A 23,351-nucleotide genomic window follows, 5' to 3' on the forward strand; every position below is an offset into this window, starting at 1 on the left:
GGAACCAGGCACCTGTGAGGCCACGGGGGCGGGGAACCAGGCACCGGTGAGGCCACGGGGGCGGGGAACCAGGCACCGGTGAGGCCACGGGGGCGGGGAACCAGGCACCGGAGAGAAGGCCACGTGGGCGGGGAACCAGGCACCGGAGAGGAGGCCACGGGGGTGGGGAGCCAGACACCGGTGAGGAGGCCACGGGGGCGGGGAACCAGGCACCGGAGAGAAGGCCACGGGGTGGCCCTGGTAGATACCACGGCGGTGAATGTGCACTGTCTCCTGCTGCTCACCAGGTCAGCACCGGCCACTGCTCCACGAGGAACACAAACCACCAGCCACGCCCCTGAAGACTGCGCCTGGCTCGCCCGGACCACAAGCAGCAGCCAGCGGGAGGCGGCCAGCGGGAGGCGGCCAGCGGGAGGCGGCCAGCGGGAGGCGGCCAGAGGGAGGAATGAGGGCTATTCTCTGAGGGACCTTAGCGGAGGGCAGGGTCCGGAGTCTCAGATCCCACCACAGGCTCTACAGCACGTTCCTATGACAAGCGACTGCCTCTGGGTGCAGCGCGCTGACTGCTGAGCTTCCCGTGGCTGCAGACCCTGCCCCCTGGGAGGGACACGCTGGCAGGGACTCGCTCAGGGCCAGCCAGTGCCAACAGGGGGTAAAGTGAGCCATGGGACTGGGGAGCAGGACAAGGCACTGCCCTGAGCAAACAAAGACACAGCGGGAACGACACAGTTTCTGCAGGGAAGTCCCCAAGGAGGGTCCGTGCTGATGACCAATGTGCATTTCAAAGGCTCTGCTGCCCCCCAGCCTTCCGCCTGGAGCGGCGACCCGGGCCTCCGCCTGGGGACACCTGTTCGGTCCTCAGCACAGAGCACGGAGCAGGGAGCAGGGAGCACGGAGCAGGGAGCACGGAGCACCACCTGTTCGGCCCTCAGCACGGAGCAGGGAGCAGGGAGCACGGAGCAGGGAGCAGGGAGCACAGAGTGGGGAGCACGGAGCACCACCTGTTTGGCCTTCAGCAGGGAGCACGGAGCACCACCTGTTCGGCCCTCAGCACAGAGCAGGGAGCAGGGAGCAGGGAGCAGGGAGCACGGAGCACCACCTGTTCGGCCCTCAGCACAGAGCACGGAGCAGGGAGCATGGAGCACCACCTGTTCGGCCCTCAGCACAGAGCATGGAGCAGGGAGCACGGAGCACCACCTGTTCGGCCCTCAGCACGGAGCAGGGAGCAGGGAGCACGGAGCAGGGAGCACGGAGCAGGGAGCACCACCTGTTTGGCATTCAGCACAGAGCACCACCTGTTCAGCCCTCAGCACGGAGCAGGGAGCACGGAGCGGGGAGCACGGAGCAGGAGCGGGGAAGGCCCGCGCCCACCCTGCCCACCTTCATCGTGGGTGTCGGAGGAGTCGCTGAGCTCGGTCGGGAGGTCCTCGTTGTCGCTGAGGTCCAGCGAAGGGGAGCTCACCGGCGCCAGCATCTCCATCTTCTCTGCGAGGACGCTGTCCATGGCCAGCTCCTTCTCCAGCGGCCCCTCGCCGTCCAGCGCCTCCTCCTCCAGGGGCAGCCCGTCGAACTGGGTGGAGACAGAGCGTCACCAGCGGAAGCTGGGCCAGCTCCCCGCCCGTTCGCAGCAGCAGCAGCGGCAGCGGCCAGGCTGGCATCGGGCCCTGGGTCTGCCCCGCCCGGCGTGGAGGTGAGGAGAGGGCCAGTGCCCCTGCTGGCCACCGCAGGGCACAGCAAGCAGGAGGGGCAGTGTGGCTCCTTCTGCCACCCCATCCCCCCCAAACCCGAGCACACCGCGGCGACAGGACAGCGTCGGCCTGCTTCTCCCTGGGGCCTGTTTTCTAAGAGGCTCAAAGGCTCCATGAGCATCTTTAAATCCTTGCTCAAGGAGTGGAGATTTTCTCATTGATTTTTTCCCCCCAGAGAGAGTAGAAGGGAGAGGGGAGAGAGAGAGAGAGAGACTTCGGTGTGAGAGAGACACATCGGCTGGTTGCCTCCCGGACACTCCTCAACAGAGGACGGGGATCAAACCTGCAACCCAGGGACATGCTCTGGACCGGGAAATCGAACCCACAACCCTCTGGGGTGCAGCCAACGCTCTAACCACTGAGAAACCTGACCAGGGCTTCACACATTTTTTATTCATCTTCCCACTAGTCCTGGCGGGAACAGATCAACCCGAGGAAAATGGAGACTTGGCAGGAAAGGAATGAGGCCCCGCCCTAAGGCCAGGAGACTGACGCTGTGCACGCACACGGCTCCTGTCCTCGGCTCTTTCACGAGGACCCTCTATCCTATCTAATAAAAGAGTAATATGTACACAAGATGGCTGCCCCCATGTGGACACAAGATGGCCAGCAGGGGAGGGCAGTTGGGAGGGACCAGGCTTGCAAAGGAGGGCATTTGGGGGGTGATCAAGCCTGCAGGGGAGGGCAGTTAGGGGTGACCAGGCCTGCAGTGAAGGGCAGTTGGGAGGGACCTAGGCCTGCAGGGGAGGGCAGTTAGGGGCAAACAGGCTGGCAGGGGAGCAGTTAGGCATCACTCAGGCTGGCAGGGGAGTGGTTAGGGGGTGATCAGGCTGACAGACAGAAGTGGTTAGGGGCAATCAGGAAGGCAGGCAAGCGAGCAGTTGGGAGCCAGCAGTCCTGGATTGTGAGAGGGATCCCAGATTGGAAAGGGTATAGGCTGGGCTGAGGGACACAGCCCGCGGCCCCCCCCACCCCCCCATCCTCCCCGTGCACGAATTTTGTGCGCCGGGCCTCTAGCAGTCTTATATTCAGGTACAACTTCACTTTCAGATCAAGGCAGTGAAAACAAGACCGCACAGCTCTCCCCGGAGGGGCTGGACCGGCGTCCAGCGAGCGAAGCTCACATGGTGAACCTGGGCGGTTTTCATCTGCTCAGAAGCCAGACACCTTGTCGCCTGAGACACCGAGAAACCGGCACCAATGCCGGCCGCCCCGCCGGTGGAGCGCCCATCTCTCCGGCCTCCTGAATAGCTGCCTGCAGGCCGCCCTGCCCCGCCCACTCCCAGGCCCACTGGCCAGCGAGGCCCGGACCGGCCCAGAGGGGGCAGGGCACGCGCACCGAGACGGGGGCCTCGCTGCTGGCGGTGGACGTCAGCGTGCTGTTGGTGACGGACTTCTTGGGCAGCTGCGGGCTGGCGTCCGGCTTGGTCTCTATGCTGCTCTTGGACGAGCTGTCGTTCACTTCGTTCTCTTCGACGGGGATCTCCTCGCAGTAGCTGGAAGACACCACGCCGCGCTGACCTCAGGGACAAGCTGTTCTAAGGACCAGACCTGCCCACCCTCCAGGATGGGCCTTCCTGCTCTCTGCTTTCACCTGATCCTCCTCCAGCAACCCCGCCCCACTGACCTCCCTACACCTCCTCCCCACCTTATACCCAGCTGCCGTCAACCTTCTGGCTCCAAAGCACCTTTCCCTGCCCCCTCCACAGGCTGACCCCTGCCAAAGGAGGACCACTGTTTGTCTCGAACTATCCCCCCTCCCCTTTCCCCTATCCCCCTACCCCTCCACCCTCATCCCATCCCAACCTGACCACCTGCATCAAACCCTGGCTCTGAGCGAACACGCTCTTCCCCACACAGCGGCGGGGGCAGAGCTCAGACAGAGCGAGTGCCTTGGGGATGCCGACCGCCGCCGGCCCACTTCCTGGCCCTGGGCACCTGCGGGGGGCACCCTGTAGTCACCATGGACATGCCACACGCCTGGAAGAAGGGAGAAACCGTTGCCACGACATCAGACCCACACTTCACACAGGACCCCCTCGGGGCGCGTCTGCGTGAGTCCTCAGAGGCATTTACAGACAGCCACGCGGACGTCCCAGAATTCAGGGTCAGCGGGCCCAGGCCTCAGACACGCACCGAGCCAGGTCTCTGGGTCTCTCACCACCGCCGCCTCTGCCCACCTCAAACCTCCAGCACGCGGGAGTCCCTCGCAGTCCCACCTTCCTTCTCCGCCAGCACGCGACAATGACACCCCTGCTCCTCACAGCCCCTTCCCTCGGCTTCCAGGACACGGAGCTCCGTGCCCCTCCCGCCTCACTGACCCTCCTCCCACGCTCTCTGTAGCAGCTCCTTCCTCGGCGAGTCTCCCCAGGCCCAGTCCTGGAACCCCTTCCCACACCCGCTCGGTCGCGGGGCTCCTGCTGAGCTCAGGGCTGCCCACGGTGCTCCCATGTCCCTGGCCGCCACCCAGCGAACCCCGCATCTCACACAGACGCCCGCGAGCCGCCTCCCCTTGGAAACAGTCACCTCAACCTCAGGCTGCCTGACACCATGCTCCCATTCCTCCCCCAGGGTGTGCTCCCTATGACCATCCACCCCGTCTAGAGCGGCCCTCTCTTTCCCACGGGGAAATCCGAGGGAAACGCAGAGCCCCCCGCGGTTCCCATTCGGCCCATCAGCACATCCTTCAGCAGCCTCTGTTCTACCTTCCGCACACACCGACCACCCACCTCTGTCCCACTGTCCCTCCCGGTCCAAACACCCTCCGACCTCATGCCCCAACAGCTTCTGCGCGTCTGCCTGCCCCCTTTGCCCCATGTTCCCTCCAGGAGCCAAGGGGCCCTGCTGGGACTGAAGTCAGATATCACCCTCCATCCACCACGGCCCTCTCGCCCGCCCTAACTACCGATGTGGCCCACGGCCCGAGAACCTGCCTGCCGACCCCCCGCCCGGCCTTCCTCTTCGCCTTTGTCCAACCCGCCCAGAGCCAGTTCCTGCTCCTCCGCCCTGGAGGGAGGCCTTCCGGTTCCCCCCTCGCTTCCTCCGGGCCGTGTCCCCCCGCCCCCGCCCTCGCGGAGGCCCCGGCGGCGCCGCCTCTCACCCCATCGTGTTGAAGTCGTCGTCCGGGGGCACGTAGTCCTCGTCGTCGCTGGTCAGGCCCAGCTCGCTGCCGTAGCACTGGTGCACGAAGTGCCAGAGCTCCTTGGGGCACAGGGGCTGCGGGGACACAGGGGGACTGTCCTGCCTTCCTGGACCCTCCACACGGGGCTCTGAGGGAGCTGTTCCCCGAGGCAGGAACAGCAGGCGCCGCGGCCCCGGCTGAGCCGAGAGCCATGCCTCCGTGACCACCCCGGGCACCTCCCGGCCTCCTCCCAGCAAGACACCGGCCTGCCCAAGGAGACGGCTTTTACCAAAGTGGGGGCAGGGCCCGTTCACACAGCGCGGGTCCACATGGGACCCCGGCCCCAGAGGGGGGGCTCTGTCCGCTCTTGGCTCCTCTAAGGGAGGCCCATTGTTACGCGGCATACACTGGTGTCCCGGGGGCCAGGATGGCCACAGGGCTCTGATCCGGACGTGGGATGAGCGGCAGAAGCCCCCTGAGCAGCCTCACGGACGCTCTGAACCTCCTCGCACTGACAGTGCCGGGCAGACCCTGCCGGACCACCTCCGAGAGACAGGCTCGGCCTCCGTGGCGGCCTGAGGGCTGGGCGGCTCCCGTGGCCAGAAGGAAGCCAATGGAGGCTTCTCGGCGTCTAAGGCCCCAAAGGTCCTGCACCGGAGCCTCTCGACTCCCTCCATACTTCCTTCTTCCTTCTCCAGTAGAACCAGTTTGCCCTCAGCCCCATGTATCAGCTCTAGTTTCTCTATTTCTCTGCGTGTCTGCATTTCCTCCTCAACAGCACTCTCCTAAGAAAAGTTAGTGCTCATGAAGTTCAAAGATCTGGGAAAGAGGCAACAGACTTTCAAAGAATGAAGATCAGAGGTGGAGACCATGGGTGCGCCTGGGGTAGGGAGGAGGGGGAGAAGGTGGCGGGCATAAGTATGTGAAAAAGGAGGGCGAGATCACTGAGGAAAACAGAAGCCGTCAACATCATTAAAATTATCGTTACTCAAACTAGCCAATTGTAAGTCTGCTTGGCCTGCCTCGCCATCCTTCCTGGTAAACTTCACAGGCTCCGTCCACGCTCCCCACGCTCTCTGCCTCCTGACCGACCTCGTGCTTCCCCATGGGGCCCTGCCTGGCTTGACAGAGGCACAGAGGCAATCCTAAAGCATGTCTCCCACCAGTGGTGTGACAAAGAACCGAGTGCTCTTCGAGGCAGAGTTTAAGAAGCAGGAGCTGTGAGGATGCCTAAGCCAGAGGTCTGGAGACCTGCCAGGACAACACAGGCAGAGGGCAGAGGGCAGAGGTGTGTGTATGTGTGTGTGTGTGTGTGTGTGTGTATGGGGGAGGAGGGGGCACTCGTGGCTCTGTGCTGGCTCTCACAGTGCCAGAGGGGGGCGCTTCTTCTTTGTCTGGCCTTATGTCTACCATTACTCCTGCCTGGGCCACATCTACCTCTCTGCCCCTTCTTAACAATCCGCCTCCTCCATGCAGCCTTCCCTGACCAGCTCCACAGCTCAGCTGGTCTGCCACTATCAGGACAGGTGTCAGGGGGAGACCCTGTTCGTGAGGCAGAAGGCTTAGTCATTGGGTAGGACTTTAGTGAGCCGCGTGGATGACCTGTCTCATGTGGAAGTGACAGTGATTGTGAACGGAGAATTTCAACCTGTCCGTGGAGACTCAAACATGTGATTGCTTTACCGTTACTGATGGCTGATGAAGGCAGAGATCTCAGACCAAATAAGTACCAGGATTCATACAGGGTTGTGTAGACTTTTGGGTTGGAGCAAACTCTACATATCTACTTAATATTCTACTTAATATATATCTACTTAATATTCTTTAGACAGTAGTAAGTTTGGGCTACCGACAAGGAAGATACATTCACATATTTACTTATGTCACTGATAATCCTAATATATAAAAAGCCAGGGGCCGTCACGACCGAAACAACTGGATGACCAAACAGCAGGCTGCGTGGAGCAATCCAGCTCGCAGGGGGAGCAGTTGGGGGCGATCAGGCCAGTGGGGGGGCAGTAAGGGGTGACCAGGCCAATGGGAGGAGGCAGTTAGGGGTGACCAGGCTGGTGGGGGGGGCAGTTAGGAGCCAGCAATCTGGGATTGGAGAGGGTGCAGGCTGGGTTGAGGGGACTCCCCACCACGCATGAATTTCGTGCACTGGGCCTCTAGTATAATTGTAATTACATGGTTTTTTCTCATGTCTCCTTCTCTGGCTTGGAGGCCGTTTCTTAGCACCTCACGGCACCTCTAGGGCCGTAACCATGACATCTCCTTCATCTATGTGTCTCCGCTGTGTCCTCCAAACACTCGAGTAGTCAACTGTGCTGTACTACCTATTTCTCGTTTCTATATTTTTGATGCTCTGGCATCTGAGGCCTTGCTGACGGGAGCACCTGCCCCTCGCAGGGCCAACTAATTCCTGGAGCTAGAAAACTGCCTAAGAGCACACCCTCCATGTGTAACAAGCCAATCCAGAGCCTGTACCCCCACCAACTTCTTTATCTAGCTCCTGCTCAGCACCTATGTTTCCTGCCCTCGTTACCCCAGGGACACGCACCAGGCAGCTGGCGGCAGTCTCTACACGCTGACGCCCTACTCAGTTGTTCAGACTAGCCAGTCCTAGGCGTGCTTGGCTTGCCCAGCCCGAGCCTCACCCACTCCTTCCCGGGAAAACCTCCCAGGCTCAGCCTCCCAGCCCACCCTGCGCTTTCCCGGTGGCCCTGCGTGGCCTGGCGTGCTCCTGCTTTGGGCAGACGTGTACTAGTAAGTATAACACTCGCAGGGTCACTCCACGTGCCTGTGCCTATCACACCGACACGAAAAAATGCCGGACGCTCAAACGGGCTGGAGGTGCTGAAGGGCCCTGGCCAGGCAGCAGGTGGGCTAGCCCAGGGGGGTGGCTTCTCGGACTCAGGGGACTCCACCTGTGAGAACGTCTGGAGGGTTTCCTGGGCCACAGGGAGACCGGGCCTCCAGGGCTGCCAGCACCCCGTGAAGAGCAGCCTCCACAGGGCCCATGTGGAGGGGAAGGACATGCTGGTGGGACTCACGCGGAGGGGGAAGGACATGCCGGTCGGACCCACACGGAGGGGGAGGGACATGCAGGTTGGACTCACGTGGAGGGGAAGGACATGCTGGTGGGACTCACGTGGAGGGGAAGGACATGCTGGTGGGACTCACGTGGAAGGGAAGGACATGCTGGTGGGACTCACGTGGAGGGGAGGGACATGCTGGTCGGACTCACGTGGAGGGGGAAGGACATGCTGGTGGGACCCACGTGGAGGGGGAAGGAGATGCCGGTCAGACCCATGCGGAGGGGGAAGGACATGCTGGTCGGACCCACACGGAGGGGAAGGACATGCTGGTCGGACCCACACGGAGGGGAAGGACATGCCGGTCGGACCCACACGGAGGGGGAAGGAGATGCCGGTCGGACCCACACGGAGGGGGAAGGAGATGCCGGTCGGACCCACACGGAGGGGGAAGGAGATGCCGGTCGGACCCACACGGAGGGGGAAGGAGATGCCGGTCGGACCCACACGGAGGGGAAGGACATGCTGGTGGGACCCACGTGGAGGGGAAAGGAGATGGCGGTCAGACCCATGCGGAGGGGGAAGGAGATGCCGGTCGAACCCACACGGAGGGGAAGGACATGCTGGTGGGACCCACGCGGAGGGGGAAGGACATGCAGGTTGAACTCACGTGGAGGGGGAAGGACATGCTGGTGGGACTCACGCGGAGGGGGAAGGACATGCTGGTCGGACCCACGCGGAGGGGAAGGACAAGCTGGTCGGACCAGCTCCTCCTTGGGCTTGGACGGGGCTGGGCAGGCTCACCTTCTCGAGGAGTGCGTTCTGCCACAGCCGGAACATCATCATGTACGTCCTGTCCCGGGCCCCGAACGAGGTGAAAAAGTGCTGATGGGAGAGAGAACGGCAGGCGTGTCAGCTCAGACCGACAGCACGACAGGGACGGACAGGCTGCTCCTTCCTGGTCACAGAGCCACCATTCCAGCCTCCGCGACGGCCTCAGGCCCGCGATCCCGGCAGGCTGCTCTGTGACACGCAGCGCCGGGGGCCTGGGACCGGCCCCCACCATTGCCGAGGCCTCTGTCACCCGCTCCCCCTGCCTGTCTGAAGCTCTCATCTCCAGGGAGGACTGGCTTCCCTCACCGGCTGGAGCTGGGTGAGGGGGTTGTGACCCAGCCGAAAGCGGAGAGAAGACAATCCCTCCCCCTTTGTTCAGTGAATGAACAGGGCACTGAGGGCAGCGTGTGCTCGGCACCCTCCCACATGCAAACAGAACGGGGGGAGACCGCTTCTCTCATGGAGCTTCTGCGCCAGCGGGACCCTTTGTAACGTGCAGGAAGCCAGACAGAACCAGGTTTGTCTGAACACCTTCCAGGCGCCTCACAGATGTTGCTTTATTGACACCATACAAAAGCCTTGGGAAATAAACAGAAGTGCTAGTATGTATGTATATATATATATATATATATATATATATATATATATATATATATATATGGCTAAGGAACCATCCGACCACTAGCTATGATGCGCACTGACCACCAGGGGCCAGACGCTCACGCAGGAGCTGCCGAGCTGTGGTGAGCTGGCAGCGGTGGCTCTTGGGTGATGCACCGGAACCAGTGAGGAGGGGGCTCAGTTCTGGGGTCCATCACCCGAGAACTGCCCTCTCACAATCTGGGGCCCCTTGGGGGATGTCGGAGAGCTGGTTTCAGCCTGACCCCACAGGCCAGGCCGAGGGACCCCATCTGCCAGAGGGACCCGCTCACTCCACAGACTCCCTTCGAGCTGTGGCTGGGGAGGGACTGTGGGAGGTTGGCTCCAGGGTGTGTCCGGCCCCTCTCACCCAGTCCTGCCCCACCAGCCACCTTCTGATGAATTTCCTTTCACTGCACGAATCTGTGCACCGGGGCGCGGCACCGAACAGCGAAACCGCTGTGAAGCTGGGTGACCGCCATCATCACCAGGCTGACTTGTGCCAGGAAAAGAATTCACACCAACAACTACCGACCTCGACGATCCTGCCACTGAGCTGCCCGGGTCCAAGGGCACAGGCAACTTTGTGCTGGCAGGACCGGAGCCCACGCCCGCCCCGAGGGCAGGAGTCACAATCCCGGTACCTCTCTCCCTAAGCTTCATCTCCCACATGTCACCATCCCACAGCGACAGCTCAGCCCCACCGACTCCTCGCCCCTCTCCGTGCGCTCTGCTGACGCAATGACAGCACTCGCATTTGCATTACGCTTTGCAGTTTAGTGTTTTCAAATGGGTGATGCCCTTTCAAGACTCTGTATCTAAAAGGGTCCGGCGGCCCCATTTATACTGGAGAACACCGAGCCTAGGGTTACATCACAAATTCAGGCTCCCTGGCTCCAAGGCCAGTGTTCTGGCCCCCTTCCTCAGCCTCCCAAACGCTGCCCCCCCCCCCAACCCCGGAGGCAGTTCTGCAACCTGCACCACTCTCCCGTCTCACGCCCCCACCCTGCAGCCTCCCCACAATGCAGTGGAAGGGCAGACATACAGAAGCTGGGGGACTGGGGCTTAGGGGAGAGGGGTCAAGTCCAAGGTGAAGCCCCACTTACCTTTTCTGAGTCCGTGCAAACTTGGATGGCGTTGGGGATGAGGCGAGCTGTCTTTTCCTTCGTCATGGAGCAGATGTCTTTCAAACGGACCGTCAGCTGGCATTCCCACACGGACAGACAACGGATGGCAAGCAGAGGGGCGTTAGACAGCCAGAGGGTGTTCTCCGGCACCAGTGCAGACCGGAGAAATGACCCGTCTACTGCTCCTGTCCCTCCGTCCACCGCTCCCGACCCTCCACCTACCGCTCCCGTCCCTCCGTCTACCGCTCCCGTCCCTCCGTCTCCCGCTCCCGACCCTCCGTCTACCCCCCTCCCGACCCTCCGTCTCCCGCTCCCGACCCTCCGTCTACCCCCCTCCCGACCCTCCGTCTACCCCCCTCCCGACCCTCAGTCTACCCCCCTCCCGACCCTCCACCTACCGCTCCTGACCCACCCGTCTACTGCTCCCGACCCCCCATCCACCGCTCCCGACCCTCCACCTACCGCTCCCGACCCTCCGTCTCCCGCTCCTGTTCCTCCGTCCACTGCTCCCGACCCTCCGTCCACCCCCTCCTGACCCTCCATCTACCCCCCTCCCGACCCCCCGTCCACTGCTCCCGACCCTCCGTCCATCCCCTCCTGACCCTCCATCTACCCGTTCCCGACCCTCCGTCCACCCCCTCCTGACCCTCCATCTACCCCCCTCCCGACCCCCCGTCCACTGCTCCCGACCCTCCGTCCACTCCCTCCTGACCCTCCATCTACCCCCCTCCCGACCCCCCGTCTACCGCTCCCGACCCCCCGTCCACGCTCCTGTCCCTCTGTCTACTGCTCCCGACCCCCCATCCACCGCTCCCGACCCTCCATCTACCGCTCCCGACCCTCCGTCTCCCGCTCCTGTTCCTCCGTCCACTGCTCCCGACCCTCCGTCCACCCCCTCCTGACCCTCCATCTACCCCCCTCCCGACCCTCCGTCTCCCGCTCCTGCCCCCCCCCGTCTCCCGCTCCCGACCCTCCGTCCACCCCCTCCTGACCCTCCGTCTACCCCCCTCCCGACCCTCCATCTACCCCCCTCCCGACCCCCCGTCCATCCCCTCCTGACCCTCCGTCCACCCACTCCCGACCCCCGTCTACCTGCTCCCGACCCCCCGTCACCCGCTTCCGACCCCCCGTCCACTGCTCCCTCCCCCTTCCCCTCCCCCCCATCTACCCGCTCCTGTCCTTCTGTCTACCGCTCCTGACCCTCCGTCTACCTGACCCTCCTTCTTCCCGCTCCGGACCCTCTGTCTCCTGCTCCTGACCCCCCTAAGAGGTATCTGGTGTTGCCCCTGTGTCCACAGAAGCCGAGTAGCGAGGTGGGGCCATGCCTTGCCCAGAGCCCGAGGGGCCTGGCTCTCGGTCCAGGGAGCTCCCTTCTGCTCACCGTCTGGCACATGTGCCGGTGCCAGCACGGTGCCACTCACAGCCACAGAGCGGTGGCACCAGGAGACCATACAAGTCAGCTAGTTCAGTGGTCGGAAAACTGCGGCTCAAGAGCCACATGCGGCTCTTTGGCCTCTTGAGTGTGGCTCTTCCTCAAAACACCACAGCCTGGGCTGTGTTGTGGTGTTTTGAGAAGTGGTGTTAGAAGAAGTTTAAGTTTAAAAACTTTGGCTCTCCAAAGAAATTTCAATCGGTGTGCTGTTGACATTTGGCTCTGTTGGCTAATGAGTTTGCCGACCACTGAGCCAGTTGATCTCTTTCCGTTTTACTTTACAAGGTGAGGGGGAGAGGCAGAGGAAGGATGGAGGGCTTGCTTAGAGCCGCCAGCTAATTAGGAGCGGAACCCAGAAAGAGTGCAAGCCAGTCTGGGTCCGAGGCCAAAGCCCCTTTTACTCCATCGTCTGCCATTGCAAGGATGATCGCCCAATGTCTGCTTTTGGCAAAGCCTCTCGGCACTCTCAGAGGGCAGGAGGGCAGCGTGCTGGGCCCGGCCGGGGGCCCGCCCGGAGAGGCCGCTCTTTACCAGCGTTTCCCAGCGGAAGATGTTGCTGTAGAAGCAGATCCAGTTTTCCGAGAGGTAGAGTCGGCCCTGAAGAAGGATGTCCCTCTGGAGCGCACAGGAGTAATCTGTGGGGGGAGGGCGGGGCTCAGAGGCGGGAGCCCCACACACAGCCAGCGGGAGCCGCACGCCTGCCCTCCGCACCCCCACCTGCCACCACGGACCGGGCGTGACCTAGTGCCCAGGGGTCCCTGGCAGGCGTCCTCGGGCAGACGGAGGACGGGAGACACCACCGCCCGCCGCAGAGGGGGGCTGACAGGAGGCGGCAGAGGGGCCTGTAAAGTCACCAATGCCCCCTCCCACCCACGATCACCCCCTTCTCCGCCCACCCGTCTGCGGAGGCGAGGGGGGGGACTCCCAGGTCAGCTCTCTCCGAGGCCCACACACGCCGGGCCCGGCCAGAGCCGACCGGGGCCCGTGCTCTGGGCAGCTCTCCCCGTTCCCAGGCAGACATTCTCCCGGCAGTTGGCTCTGACTTGGGAACCTCTAGACAGAAGCAGCCCGTGTGAAGTCAGTCCCAGAGCCCCCAGACCTCCTTCCTGCACGCCCCCCCCCCCCCGCCCCCACCAGTCACCCGCTCACCCACAATGAGGCGCTCCGAGTCTGGAAGCTGCTTAAAGAGCTTTCTGAAGTCTTCATTTCTCTGCTTGTAAGTGGGGCTTAACACCTGCACGACAACGGCCGAGGTCAGGGGGTGCTCCCAGCTCTGTGGGGTGGGGAGGAAGGGCGGGAGGAGCACCTGCTGGCGTGTGCTGAAGGCACAGCGGCTCTGCTGCCCCCGGCGGCGGCCGGGCACAGAGGGCGCGGCGTGCGTGGTGTGGGAACGTCGCGGTGGAGGGCACGGCGCTGTGAGCGGCTGTGTCTGTGTCCGTCCACGGGGAAACGCCAGAGTCCCGAGCGGGCCCACGTCACAGCCAGACCCAGGAGGAGGGCCGCCGCCAGGGAGCCCCAGACCCCGCCCGCTATTGCTGCTCTGCCTCCGCCAGCGGGAAGCAAGAGCCAGGGGCTCCGAGCGCCAGGGGCCCATCACCCGCCTCGGCAGAAGGTGGCACGACTGACAGTGGGCACTGGCTGTGTGTGACGCTCATGATTGGACGTAAACCCGCACAGCGTCACACGCCAATGTCACCTCAGGAGGAGTCGCCCGTCACAGACTATTCACAAAACCCCCGCAGAACCAGCGGCTGGCATAGGCACACGGCAGAGGATTCAGAAGTAATCAGAAGCCGCTGGCGGCTGCCGAGCTCACCCTGCACCGTCCTTCCTGCACGGTGTCACCACCAGGATGCTGAGGCCGGAGAGCGGCTCCCACCCGCGGCCCCAGCCCCCAGCGCCCATCTCTCGACTCCCGGGCCAGCCTCACCGCTTCCCACCACCTGTGCCTCCAGCTGCCCCTGTGCCCACCTCGCTTTTCGGTGCCTCAGTGCAGACTCATCCCCATAAACTGCCCCGGCAAACCCTCCTGGAGACACCACGAGCCCGCTGAGTGCACAAAACCCTGCTCCACGCTCACGGTCTTAAAAAGGAAAAAGAAACGTGTGCTGGAGATGCAGAGCACCATCAATCAGTGCCGTCAGCGCCCGGTGCAGGGAGCCAGGCCGGCAGCGGGAGGGAGGCACCCCGCTGGGCACGCCGCTGCAGGCCAGTCAGGGCTCCCTGGCCCTGAGCCAGGGCAGAGCGGCTCCCGTGGGGCGGGGGAGGGGAGAGAAGAGAACGGGCGCACGGCTGCAGCTCAGAGAGGTTCTCCAGGAGGGAGGACGGTGCTGTCCACGGCTCAGCTGGTCCACAGGGATTTTAAGCTGCTGTTTGCTTGCTCAGCACACGCGCTGCCCTCATTGGAGCGTCGGACACCCTGTACCTGCCGCTCAGCAGAGCTCTGCCGTTGCGTCCCAAACGGAAAGCCACCTGCCAGGGCTTGAACCAGGTGCCGGGGCCCCTGGGAGTGAGCGCCGGGAAGCAGCACGCCGTGCCTTCGAGGCCGGACAAGACCCGGCACACACCTCGGCCCAGACATGACTCCGGACAGATGCTGAGGCGTCCAGTCCCCACGGCCTCCGGCCGCACCGGGCAGAGCCCACACCGGACACCTTGCTGACTACCACCCAGGCCCTCGTTATGTGCACGTGACCCCCAGGCCCAGTGAGCTAACGCGTGCTGAGCTGTGTCCACACGCCACGCCCTGCGGAGAACCGCCACCTACAGCATTCTGCATGCCCGTGGGTTTTTATTTTATTCTTGTTTTTTAACAAAAATAGACATTTATTATCAAGTTAAAAACACAGGCTACCTCTCCTAAGCAGAGGTCAAGGCGATCGCACCCTGTAAGGCTCTGAGCGGCTCCCGTGCGTTTAATGAAAGTTAAGCTGCAGCAGGAGCTTGCCTCTGGCCAGTCCCACGGAGCCGTGTCCCGGTCCCCACAGACAACCCTGAGTACCTCCGTTCATGCTCTTTTATTTTATGTGACACATTTGTGATCATTTAGCTTTTTAAAAAATTTTTTTAAAAATTTTTTATAAATCTTTATTGTTCATATTATTACAAATGTTCCTCATTTCCCCCCCTCCATTGCTCCCCTCCACCAGGTTCCCCCAGCCCCCATTGTCCTCATCCATAGGTGCACAGTTTATGTTCAGTCTCTTCCCACACACCCCACTCCCCTTTTCCCAGAGAATCGTCAGTTCACTCCGCTTCCATACCTCTGATTCTATTATATTCACCAGTTAATATTGTTCATCAGGTTTTTTAATTCCTTTGGCTTTTAGTTTCACTTGTTGATAGTTACGTATTTGTTGATCATAATTTTTATCTATTGTATATCTTCTTCCTCTTCCTAAAGAACCCCCTTCAGCAATTCACATAATTCTGGTTTGGCAGTGATGAACTACTTTAGCTTTTTATTTGTGAAGCTCTTTATCTGGCCTTCGATTCTGAGTGATAGCTTTGCTGAGGAGAGCATTTTTGGCTGTAGGTTCTTGCTATTTCTCACCTTGAATATTTCTTGCCATTCCCGTCTGGCCTGCATGGTTTCTGTTGAGAAATCAGCTGACAATCGTATGGGTGCTCCTTTATAGGTAACTACCTGCTTTGCTCTTGCTGCTTTTAATATTCTCTCTTTGTCTTTTGCTCTTGGCATTTTAATTATGATGTGTCTTGGTGTGGTCCTCTTTGGATTCCTTTTGTTTGAGATTCTGTGCCTTCCTGAACTTGTAAGTCTATTTCTTTCCCCAGGTGGGGGAAGTTTTCTGTCACTATTTCTTCCAATATGTTTTGGGTATCTTGTTCTCTCTCTTCTTCTGGGACCCCCATAATTCTGATGTTGGTTTGATGGAAATTGTCCCAGAGGTTTCTTACACTATCTTCAACTTTCTGGATTCTCTTATCTTCTTGCTTCTGTGGAGGAGTTTCCTCTGCTCTTTGTGTTCCAAATCTTTGACTTGATTCTTGCGATCTTCCATTCTGTTTTTAGGACTCTGTATAATATTTTTTATTTCAGACAATGTATTCTTTATTTCTTGTTGATCCCTTTTCATATCCTCGTAGGTCTTATCAACCTTTTCTAGGAAATTCTTGAAAAACCTTATAAGTGTGGTTTTGAACTCTATATCCAGTCGCTTCTTTTCCTCCATTTCTTTTGTTTGTGATCTGTTTCCTTGTCTTGGCATTTTCACAGCTTCCTTGAGTTGGTAGTGTGGCTTTGTGTGCTAAGGTGTCCTATATGGTTCAGTGGGTCAGCTACCTGAGGTGGACAGTTACCTGAGGTGGACAGTCGTTGTGGGCTGTGTATGCAGTCTTGTTGTTAAGCCTTGCTTGTTGTTGGTATCACTGGGAAGTGTTGATCTCCAAGTCAATTGGCTATGAGGATCAGAAGTGTCTCAGCTAGGAGGGTTTCTGTATTCTGCTTGGATGGGGCGGAATCCCGGGGTGGCACAGCCAAGCTTTGGTGAATCCTGCAAGATTGGTTGCAGGCACGCGCACCTCTTTGGTATAGGTGCAGGCAAGCTTTGGATCCCTGTCTGTTTCTCCCTAGGAGAGTCCTATTCGCGGTGAATGAGAAAGCTAGCCACTAAAGGGCTTCTGTGCTCCGCTTGGATGGGGTGGAGTCTCGAGGTGGTGCAGACAAACTTTGGTCAGCCCCTCCATACGAGGGTCTGGTTTCTGAGTCCCACAGTAATGGCCGCTGGCTTCACACACCTCCGAGAGATCTCTGCCCACTGCCTGACAGTTTGGCCTCTCCCTGTCTGGGGCCGTCTATCAGCGCAATAGGGTGGTTCTGCTTTCCTTCGGAACAAGAAAACCAGCTGCTCACTAGCTGTCTGTCCTCCCCAGGCGCAGGGAGTAAGCCAGCAGCGAACTCGGCCCGCTCTCTCTGAGCTCCGCAAGCAAGCCAGCAGCGAACTCTGCAGCCGTGCGCGATCAGTTCTCCGCACCTTCACAGTTCCTGAGGTTCAGCGTGCCTTCTCTCTCCTTCCCAGCCTCCTCTCAGCCAGCCGTCCGGTGCTTCAGGGTGATGTTTCCCCTGTTTTCCAGTTCTAAATTCAAATTTGTTGTGGTAGGCTGCATTCAGGTGTCTACCCTATGCCGCCATCTTGGTTTCTCCCATGATCGTTTAGCTTTAACTGACACTTTTTAACCCTCACATGCTCAGTGCCACTCGCTGAGGCATTTCCTCTGAGAGCCAGGAGCGAGAAAAGAGTGGCCCACGGATCGCTGTGCGGCCCTGTGGCCTCTGAGGGGCTTTTACTGCCCGTTTTACACACGAGGACACTGAGGCACGAGAAGTGAAGCCACTTGCCCAAAGAATGTGATCACTGAGTGGGGTGTGGCTGAGTCCCGGCAGCCTGGCCCACGCGGCCATCGGAGCCCTCCCTTGCCGGGCCTCGGGGGCGTGTGCTGCGGGGACAGCAGAGACGCCCATCAGAGCTCACTCGTGGGGATCAGATGGCCCCCTCCACTGTGCGGCCAACAGCCTCTGGGCCCACAGGAGGGTCGTCTTGCGGGGGGAAGGGGTTTAGGTAGATGATCTAACCCAGCGGTCGGCAAACTCATTAGTCAACAGAGCCAAATACCAACGGTATAACGATTGGAATTTTTAAACCTAAATTTCTTCTAACGCCACTTCTTCAAAATAGACTCGCCCAGGCCGTGGTATTCTGTGGAAGAGCCAACACTCATGGGGCAAAAGAGCCACATGTGGCTCGGGAGCCACAGTTTGCCGACCATGGATCTAACCCAACCCTCCTATTACTGTTGAGGAAACCAAGATCTGGACTGGCCTCCTGCTCTCCCCCTCAGCTCTGCGCGAGCAGCAAACTTCACAAGCGAGAGGTGGTCAGCACAGTCGCTGGGGCGGGCGGACGGGCCAACAGGCGGACAGGCAGCCTCCCAGGCCGAGTTCCATTTCAGCGGCTCAGCTCCCACAGTGTGGCCAGCCTCCTGGTGAAGGGTGACCCGGGGGCGATGGTTTTGCAGGATGAAAAGCTTTGGAAGTTGGTTGCACAACAACGTGGACGTACTTAACACCCTGAACCGCGTGTTCAGAAGCACAAGGTGGTTTGTGGTCAGCGTGTCCTAACGGCCCGACATCAGCCGGAACACGAGCCTGGCCGGCGCCTGCCCCTCAGGGGACTGGACACGGGCGTCCGGGAGCCGCAGTCCTCCTGATGCTCCTGCACACGGACTGTCGTCCTGGCTGCTCCCGATCCCGGTGGGAGCTCCACTGGGAGGGCGCAGGGAGGCCCAGGCCCCGCTCCTCACCTGGGAGCAGAGCTGGGGTGGAGGCCTCCCCCAGCCTGACCCTCAGGCCCGTGCCCCCAGGGCCGCTGGCACAGGGGCTCCCTCACCAGGCCTGTAACGTCCTAATTCTACCGATCCTACGCTGCTGGCTGCATGGGGGCCAGCCCTCAGCGCCACCCTAGGCCCTTCGGATGCCGGAGACCACGCCCCTCCCCCAACCCTCGCTCTGAAAGCTCCTCAAGGGCAAGGTCACCTATTTTAAGGGCACAGTTTGGTCCCCACTGTCAGGTCTGGAGCCCACGGGGAGCAGGGCTGAGGGGAGTCCCAGCGCGGCAGAACCCCACAGAGAGGAAGGGGTGCACACTCACGGCCGGGATTTCCTCGGATCCACGCCAGCCACAGGGTTCCGCGGCGGCTGGCCCCTCCGTCACCATCAGCAGGTGCCTCCGCGCGGGCCGGCGGCCCTGCTCCAGCAGGAGGCTCCAGAGGACCTGGGACTCCGTCAGAGAGTCCATTGCTCCCCACGCCGCCCTCTGCGGGAGCCGGGTGTGCGCTCCGAGTCCCCACAGGACAAACACAGCCGGGCCGCCGGCCGCACGCGAAGAGTGGCCTCCGGCTCCACGCCCGACAGCCTCCTGGCCGCCCCCGCTCCGCTCCCAGCACAGGCTTCCCAGGAGGGTGTGGTCAGCAGCTTCCCGGGACAGGCCTGCTGGCCCGTGGCCCATGGCCGGGGCCAGAGGGGATGCTGTGGCACAGCCACTCCCAGGCCGACACGGCAGGTGCACGCAGGCCCCAGGAGACAGCCAACTGCACGGGCAGAGGGGCCCCACTGGGCGCAGAGGCCGGCCCGGCACTCAGACCGCAGTGGCTCACGCTGCTCTGCTCCAGGGCAAGCACTGTCACCCCTGCCCGCCCGCCCGCCCGCCCGTCTGCCCCGCGCACAGCACAGCCCTCAGTGTGCACTCTGCTCCGGTGACTCACGGCCCCCACCCGGGCGGAGCGGCCACCGAGGGCTGTGGCCACAGCGCCGCCCCCACCCCCACCCCCTCCCTCCCAGCCGCACTCCTCCGGCCAGCCGACCGCAAACAGCTTCTTTGTTAGCCTCGCTGTGGCCGGAGGGAGGGGGAGGCGGACGGTGGCGGGCAGGGCCGGAGCTACACAGGCTTCCAGCGACAGGCCCGGTGATGGCACTGGCCAACGCCCTCCAGTGACCCGCGCCGGCCTGCCCGCAGATGTTTCCTGGATGGAAAGCAGCCGCCAGGCGCCACGTGGGGGAGGGGAGGAGGTGCCCGGCAGGGCTGTGGCGACGAAACCCGAGACTCAGACCAGGGACTTCTCGGAGGCACCGCTCTCCTCACTGAGCCGCCGTGTCTCCATTCCCTGCAGCAGCGCAGGTGTGGAAGGGGGACCGTCTCACTGCCGACGGCGGATGGGGGAAGCTGGACGGATGGCTGAGAGGCTGCAGTGCTTCCTTCCCAGGGCCCTGCCCTGCGCCCGCCCGGCCAGACTGCCCAGGTCAGAGGAGCCGGCCCCGCGCGGGGACCTGCAGTCCCCGGGGAGGACAGAGCCACGCGAGGAGGGCCCGGGCTTCGAGGGCAGCCAGGCAGGAAGCAGACAGCACGGGGCCGGGAAGACTGGGTGCCCAGGAGAGGCAGCCCTCCCGGCTGTGCCCACTCTGAGGAGGCTGGAGCCTGCATGGCGATGGGTGCTGTCCTGGGAGCCCGCGATGTGGGAACAGCACGGACGGCAGTGCCAAGTGACCCAACGCCCTGAAAGGGCCGAGTCTCAGCCCCAACGATTCTGCCCAGAGGAAACGGTGCTGGAGAAGGTGGAGGGAAAGTTGAGTTCTTCCCGACCCCTCAGCACACACGCCGGGCACAGCCTCCGCCTGCAGCCCCCCACCCCACCATGTGGGCAGTCACCCTGCCACACGCCCCCTCCGGGAAGGACCTGCTCTACCTCACCACACCCGCACGCTGGGCACCGCGTGAGCGCTCAAACCCCGCACCAAATGGGCGCGTTCCCTCCTCGCCTCAAAAGCCACTCCTAGTCACAGGGCATTGCGTGCACACGCCCACACAGCCCCCAGTTCTACGTGGTGTGCTGGGCTCAGCCCGCCCACATCCTCCCAGCCCCGTGTCTGAGCTGCCCTGTGCCCTGTCAGCCGTCCTCAGCAGCCACAGGGGAATTCCATGTCCTCGCCTCCGTCCCAGCCCCCAGAGCCAGCCCACAGGGCCGGGCTCACGGGACTCCCCGCAAGCACATGGCTATCGCTGAGGGTCACGCGTGGAGGCGGCTGTGGGCCTGTGTGGGGAGGAGCAGGTGGGGCCGCGCAGGAGACTGGGGCGGGAGGGCGGCCCTGTGTGGGCCCCGGGCGCCCACACCCCGAAGCCAGCCTGCCGCCTGGGAGGCACAGCGCCGGGTCCGGGGGGAGGGAACCGGCCCCGAGCTAAACATTAACTCCAGGCAAACACTGGGAGCTGGGACCGAGTGGTACGGCCTCCGGGGGACAGCCCTCCGGGGACAGGGGGAGGAAGGCGGGAGGAGCACAGGGGAACAGGTGGACTTGGGGGAGGACTGGCCTTGTCTAGGAAGAAACTAGTCCCTCACCCTCAAGGAAACCTGGCCTCCGGCTCCATCCTGGAGGGGCAGGCAGGGGAGGAGCCCGAGGCCAGACAAGGAGATGGGTCTGACTGATGAGGAATAAAGGCAGGTGTGATGCAGGCTGGGGCGGTGGTGGGAGAGTCTCTGGGATGTGCGGGTGGGGAGGGGGGGAGGCTAAGGAGAGCAGAGGGATGGGTGAGCAGTCAGCCCCAGGGGTAACAGCGCTGCCTTCCTGTGCCCCCACCTACTGCCTCCCCAACCCCAGCACACTTCATCCTTCGCTCTGTCTCCGACCTGCCGGACGTGCCTGGCCTTCCCTGGATGGGCACTGTCCCTTCTCACCACCCAAGAGCCAGCTGTGACGCTAACCAGAGTGCCAGGCAAGGGCTCTGAGCCTGGGGCAGCGGGCAGCGGGCAGCGTCTGGGCTGTTCTCGGGCCTCACATGCTCCTTCGGGGGGCGAGGGGCTGCCTGGAGGGGACTGGCCCCAGGGGAGAGCGAGGCAGCCGAGGACAGCACTCTGCCACCTGAGGCTCAGGGACCCGTCACCCTCCCTTGCGCCCACTGCACCCGCCGGCTCTGCCCTCCGACCCTGAGCACATGCCTGCTTCTGCCTCCCCGTCTCAGGCTTCAGGCTGCGACTCCCACCCTGGGCCTCGGTGAATAAAACTGACGGTCAGGTGGGGGGTTAGAGGTCACCAGCCCCGGAGGGACCAGGGACAGTCGTGGATGGGCGACCTTCCACCCCCCGCCAGACCGGAACAGCCCGCTGGGGAAAAGCCGCTGTCATGCCTCGGCCTTCCCACGGGCCCTGGGCCCAGCCATTTCCGCTCGGGGTCCACTCTGCAGCCGAGGGGCCTTGTCATCGTGGCTAATAGACAAAGCAAAATGCAGGAGACAGATAGGCAAGGAAGGCGCTGAGGGGTGGGCAGGGGTGCTGGGCGCATCTCACATCAGACCCACATCTCATGGGCCTAAGATGTCCCCACGACGGTCAGCAGCCTGCGTGACGCCCACTGTCCTGGACCGGGCGGCCTGTATGTCTGTCCTGGACCCGGCCAGTCTGTCTGTCTGTTCTGGACCCGGCCAGGCCTGTCTGTTTGTCCTGGACCCGGCCAGCCTGTCTGTCTGTCCTGGACCCAGCCGCCTGTCTGTCTGTCCTAGACCTGGCCAGCCTGTCTGTCTGTCCTGGACCCGGCCAGGCCTGTCTGTCTGTCCTAGACCTGGCCAGCCTGTCTGTCTGTTCTGGACCCTCCCAGTGTGTCTGTCTGTCCTGGACCTGGCCAGCCTGTCTGTCTGTCCTGGACCTGGCCAGCCTGTCTGTCTGTCCTGGACCCAGCCAGCCTGTCTACCTTTCCTAGACCCTGCCAGGCATGTCTGTCTGTCCTGGACACGGCCAGGCCTGTCTGTCTTTCCTGGACACGGCCAGCCTTTCTGTCTGTTCTGGACCTGGCCATCCTGTCTGTCTGTTCTGGACCCGGCCATCTTGTCTGTCTGTTCTGGACCCTCCCAGTGTGTCTGTCTGTCCTGGACCTGGCCAGCATGTCTGTCTGTCCTTGACCCGGCCAGTGTGTCTGTCCCTGGAGGGGACTGCAGAGCCTCTGCTGGGTGCAGGACGGGCCTCAGGTGGCGCATTGTGGGGCCAGGGATATTATAAAGAGGCCTGTCCTTCCCAGAGGTCAGAGGTCAGAGCCCAGCATCGGGCAATCCAGAGGCTGTGAGGAGGGCCGAGCAGACCAAGGGGAAACAGGACCAGGTCAAAGCCACAGGCAGGGCAAGGGCCTGCCACACTATGACTAGATGACTGGGAGGCTCTGCAGTGGGGGCGAGGGCTGCTGGAGCGTCCGGTGGGGGTTTGCAAACGGCGCACAGACACATGCTGCACCACATGAGCTCGGGGGGGAGCTGCCGAGGGGCGTGCTGGGAGGTGGGCACGCAGGTGCAGGGGTGCCGGTGGCTCTGGAAACAGCCAGGTCCAGGCAGTCACGCCAGGGAGCAGCCCAAGGTGCACTGGTGCCGTCCCAGGGGCGTGTGGGGTGACGCCTGCTCTGCAGCCCGACACCCCAAGTGGGCAAGCCCAGCCAGAGCCTTGGTCTCCGTTAGGAAGGGCGGGAGGGTCCTGGGGTTACTTGAAGCCAGCCTCAGGGGCTCTCCCCACTGTGGCCGCTGCTGATCACTCTTTAGATGTGAAACATGGAAAACAAAGCTACGCTAGACACAGCTCCCGGCGCCTGCGGCTCGGCTAGCAGCCAGAGGGAGGTCCCCGTCTCCCAGCTTCTGCCTGCCTGCCAGCGTCTCCCTGCTATCCCTCTGCCACCTCCCTCCGCCACCTCCCTCCACCAAGGCCTCCCCTGGCTCAGGCCCACTCCGCAGGGAGTTCAGCAGCCCGGGGCACATCTGCCTGGTGCCCTCTCCCTGGGGCCGGAGGAAGAGCAGCAGGAGGACATCAGGGATGGTCCAGGGCATCTGCCCACTGAGAACCGGGAAGGACCTGGGGCAGCCTGAGGAGGGA

General features: G+C 62.2%; 1 protein-coding gene across 1 annotated transcript in view; it reads right to left on the reverse strand.

The window, feature by feature from the left end:
• The window catches only part of GRAMD1B (GRAM domain containing 1B), a 173,001-nt gene that overhangs the window by 21,405 nt on the left and 128,245 nt on the right, over nt 1-23,351 (reverse strand). Inside the window, 7 exon segments of the mRNA XM_084868426.1 lie at nt 1,380-1,570; nt 3,088-3,244; nt 4,849-4,964; nt 8,709-8,789; nt 10,484-10,579; nt 12,468-12,571; nt 13,086-13,209. Coding sequence (XP_084724552.1) covers nt 1,380-1,570; nt 3,088-3,244; nt 4,849-4,964; nt 8,709-8,789; nt 10,484-10,579; nt 12,468-12,571; nt 13,086-13,209 — 869 coding nt within the window.

The sequence above is a fragment of the Pipistrellus hanaki genome (assembly GCF_964339955.1).
Source record: "Pipistrellus hanaki genome assembly, chromosome: 19".
NCBI lineage: Eukaryota > Metazoa > Chordata > Mammalia > Chiroptera > Vespertilionidae > Pipistrellus > Pipistrellus hanaki.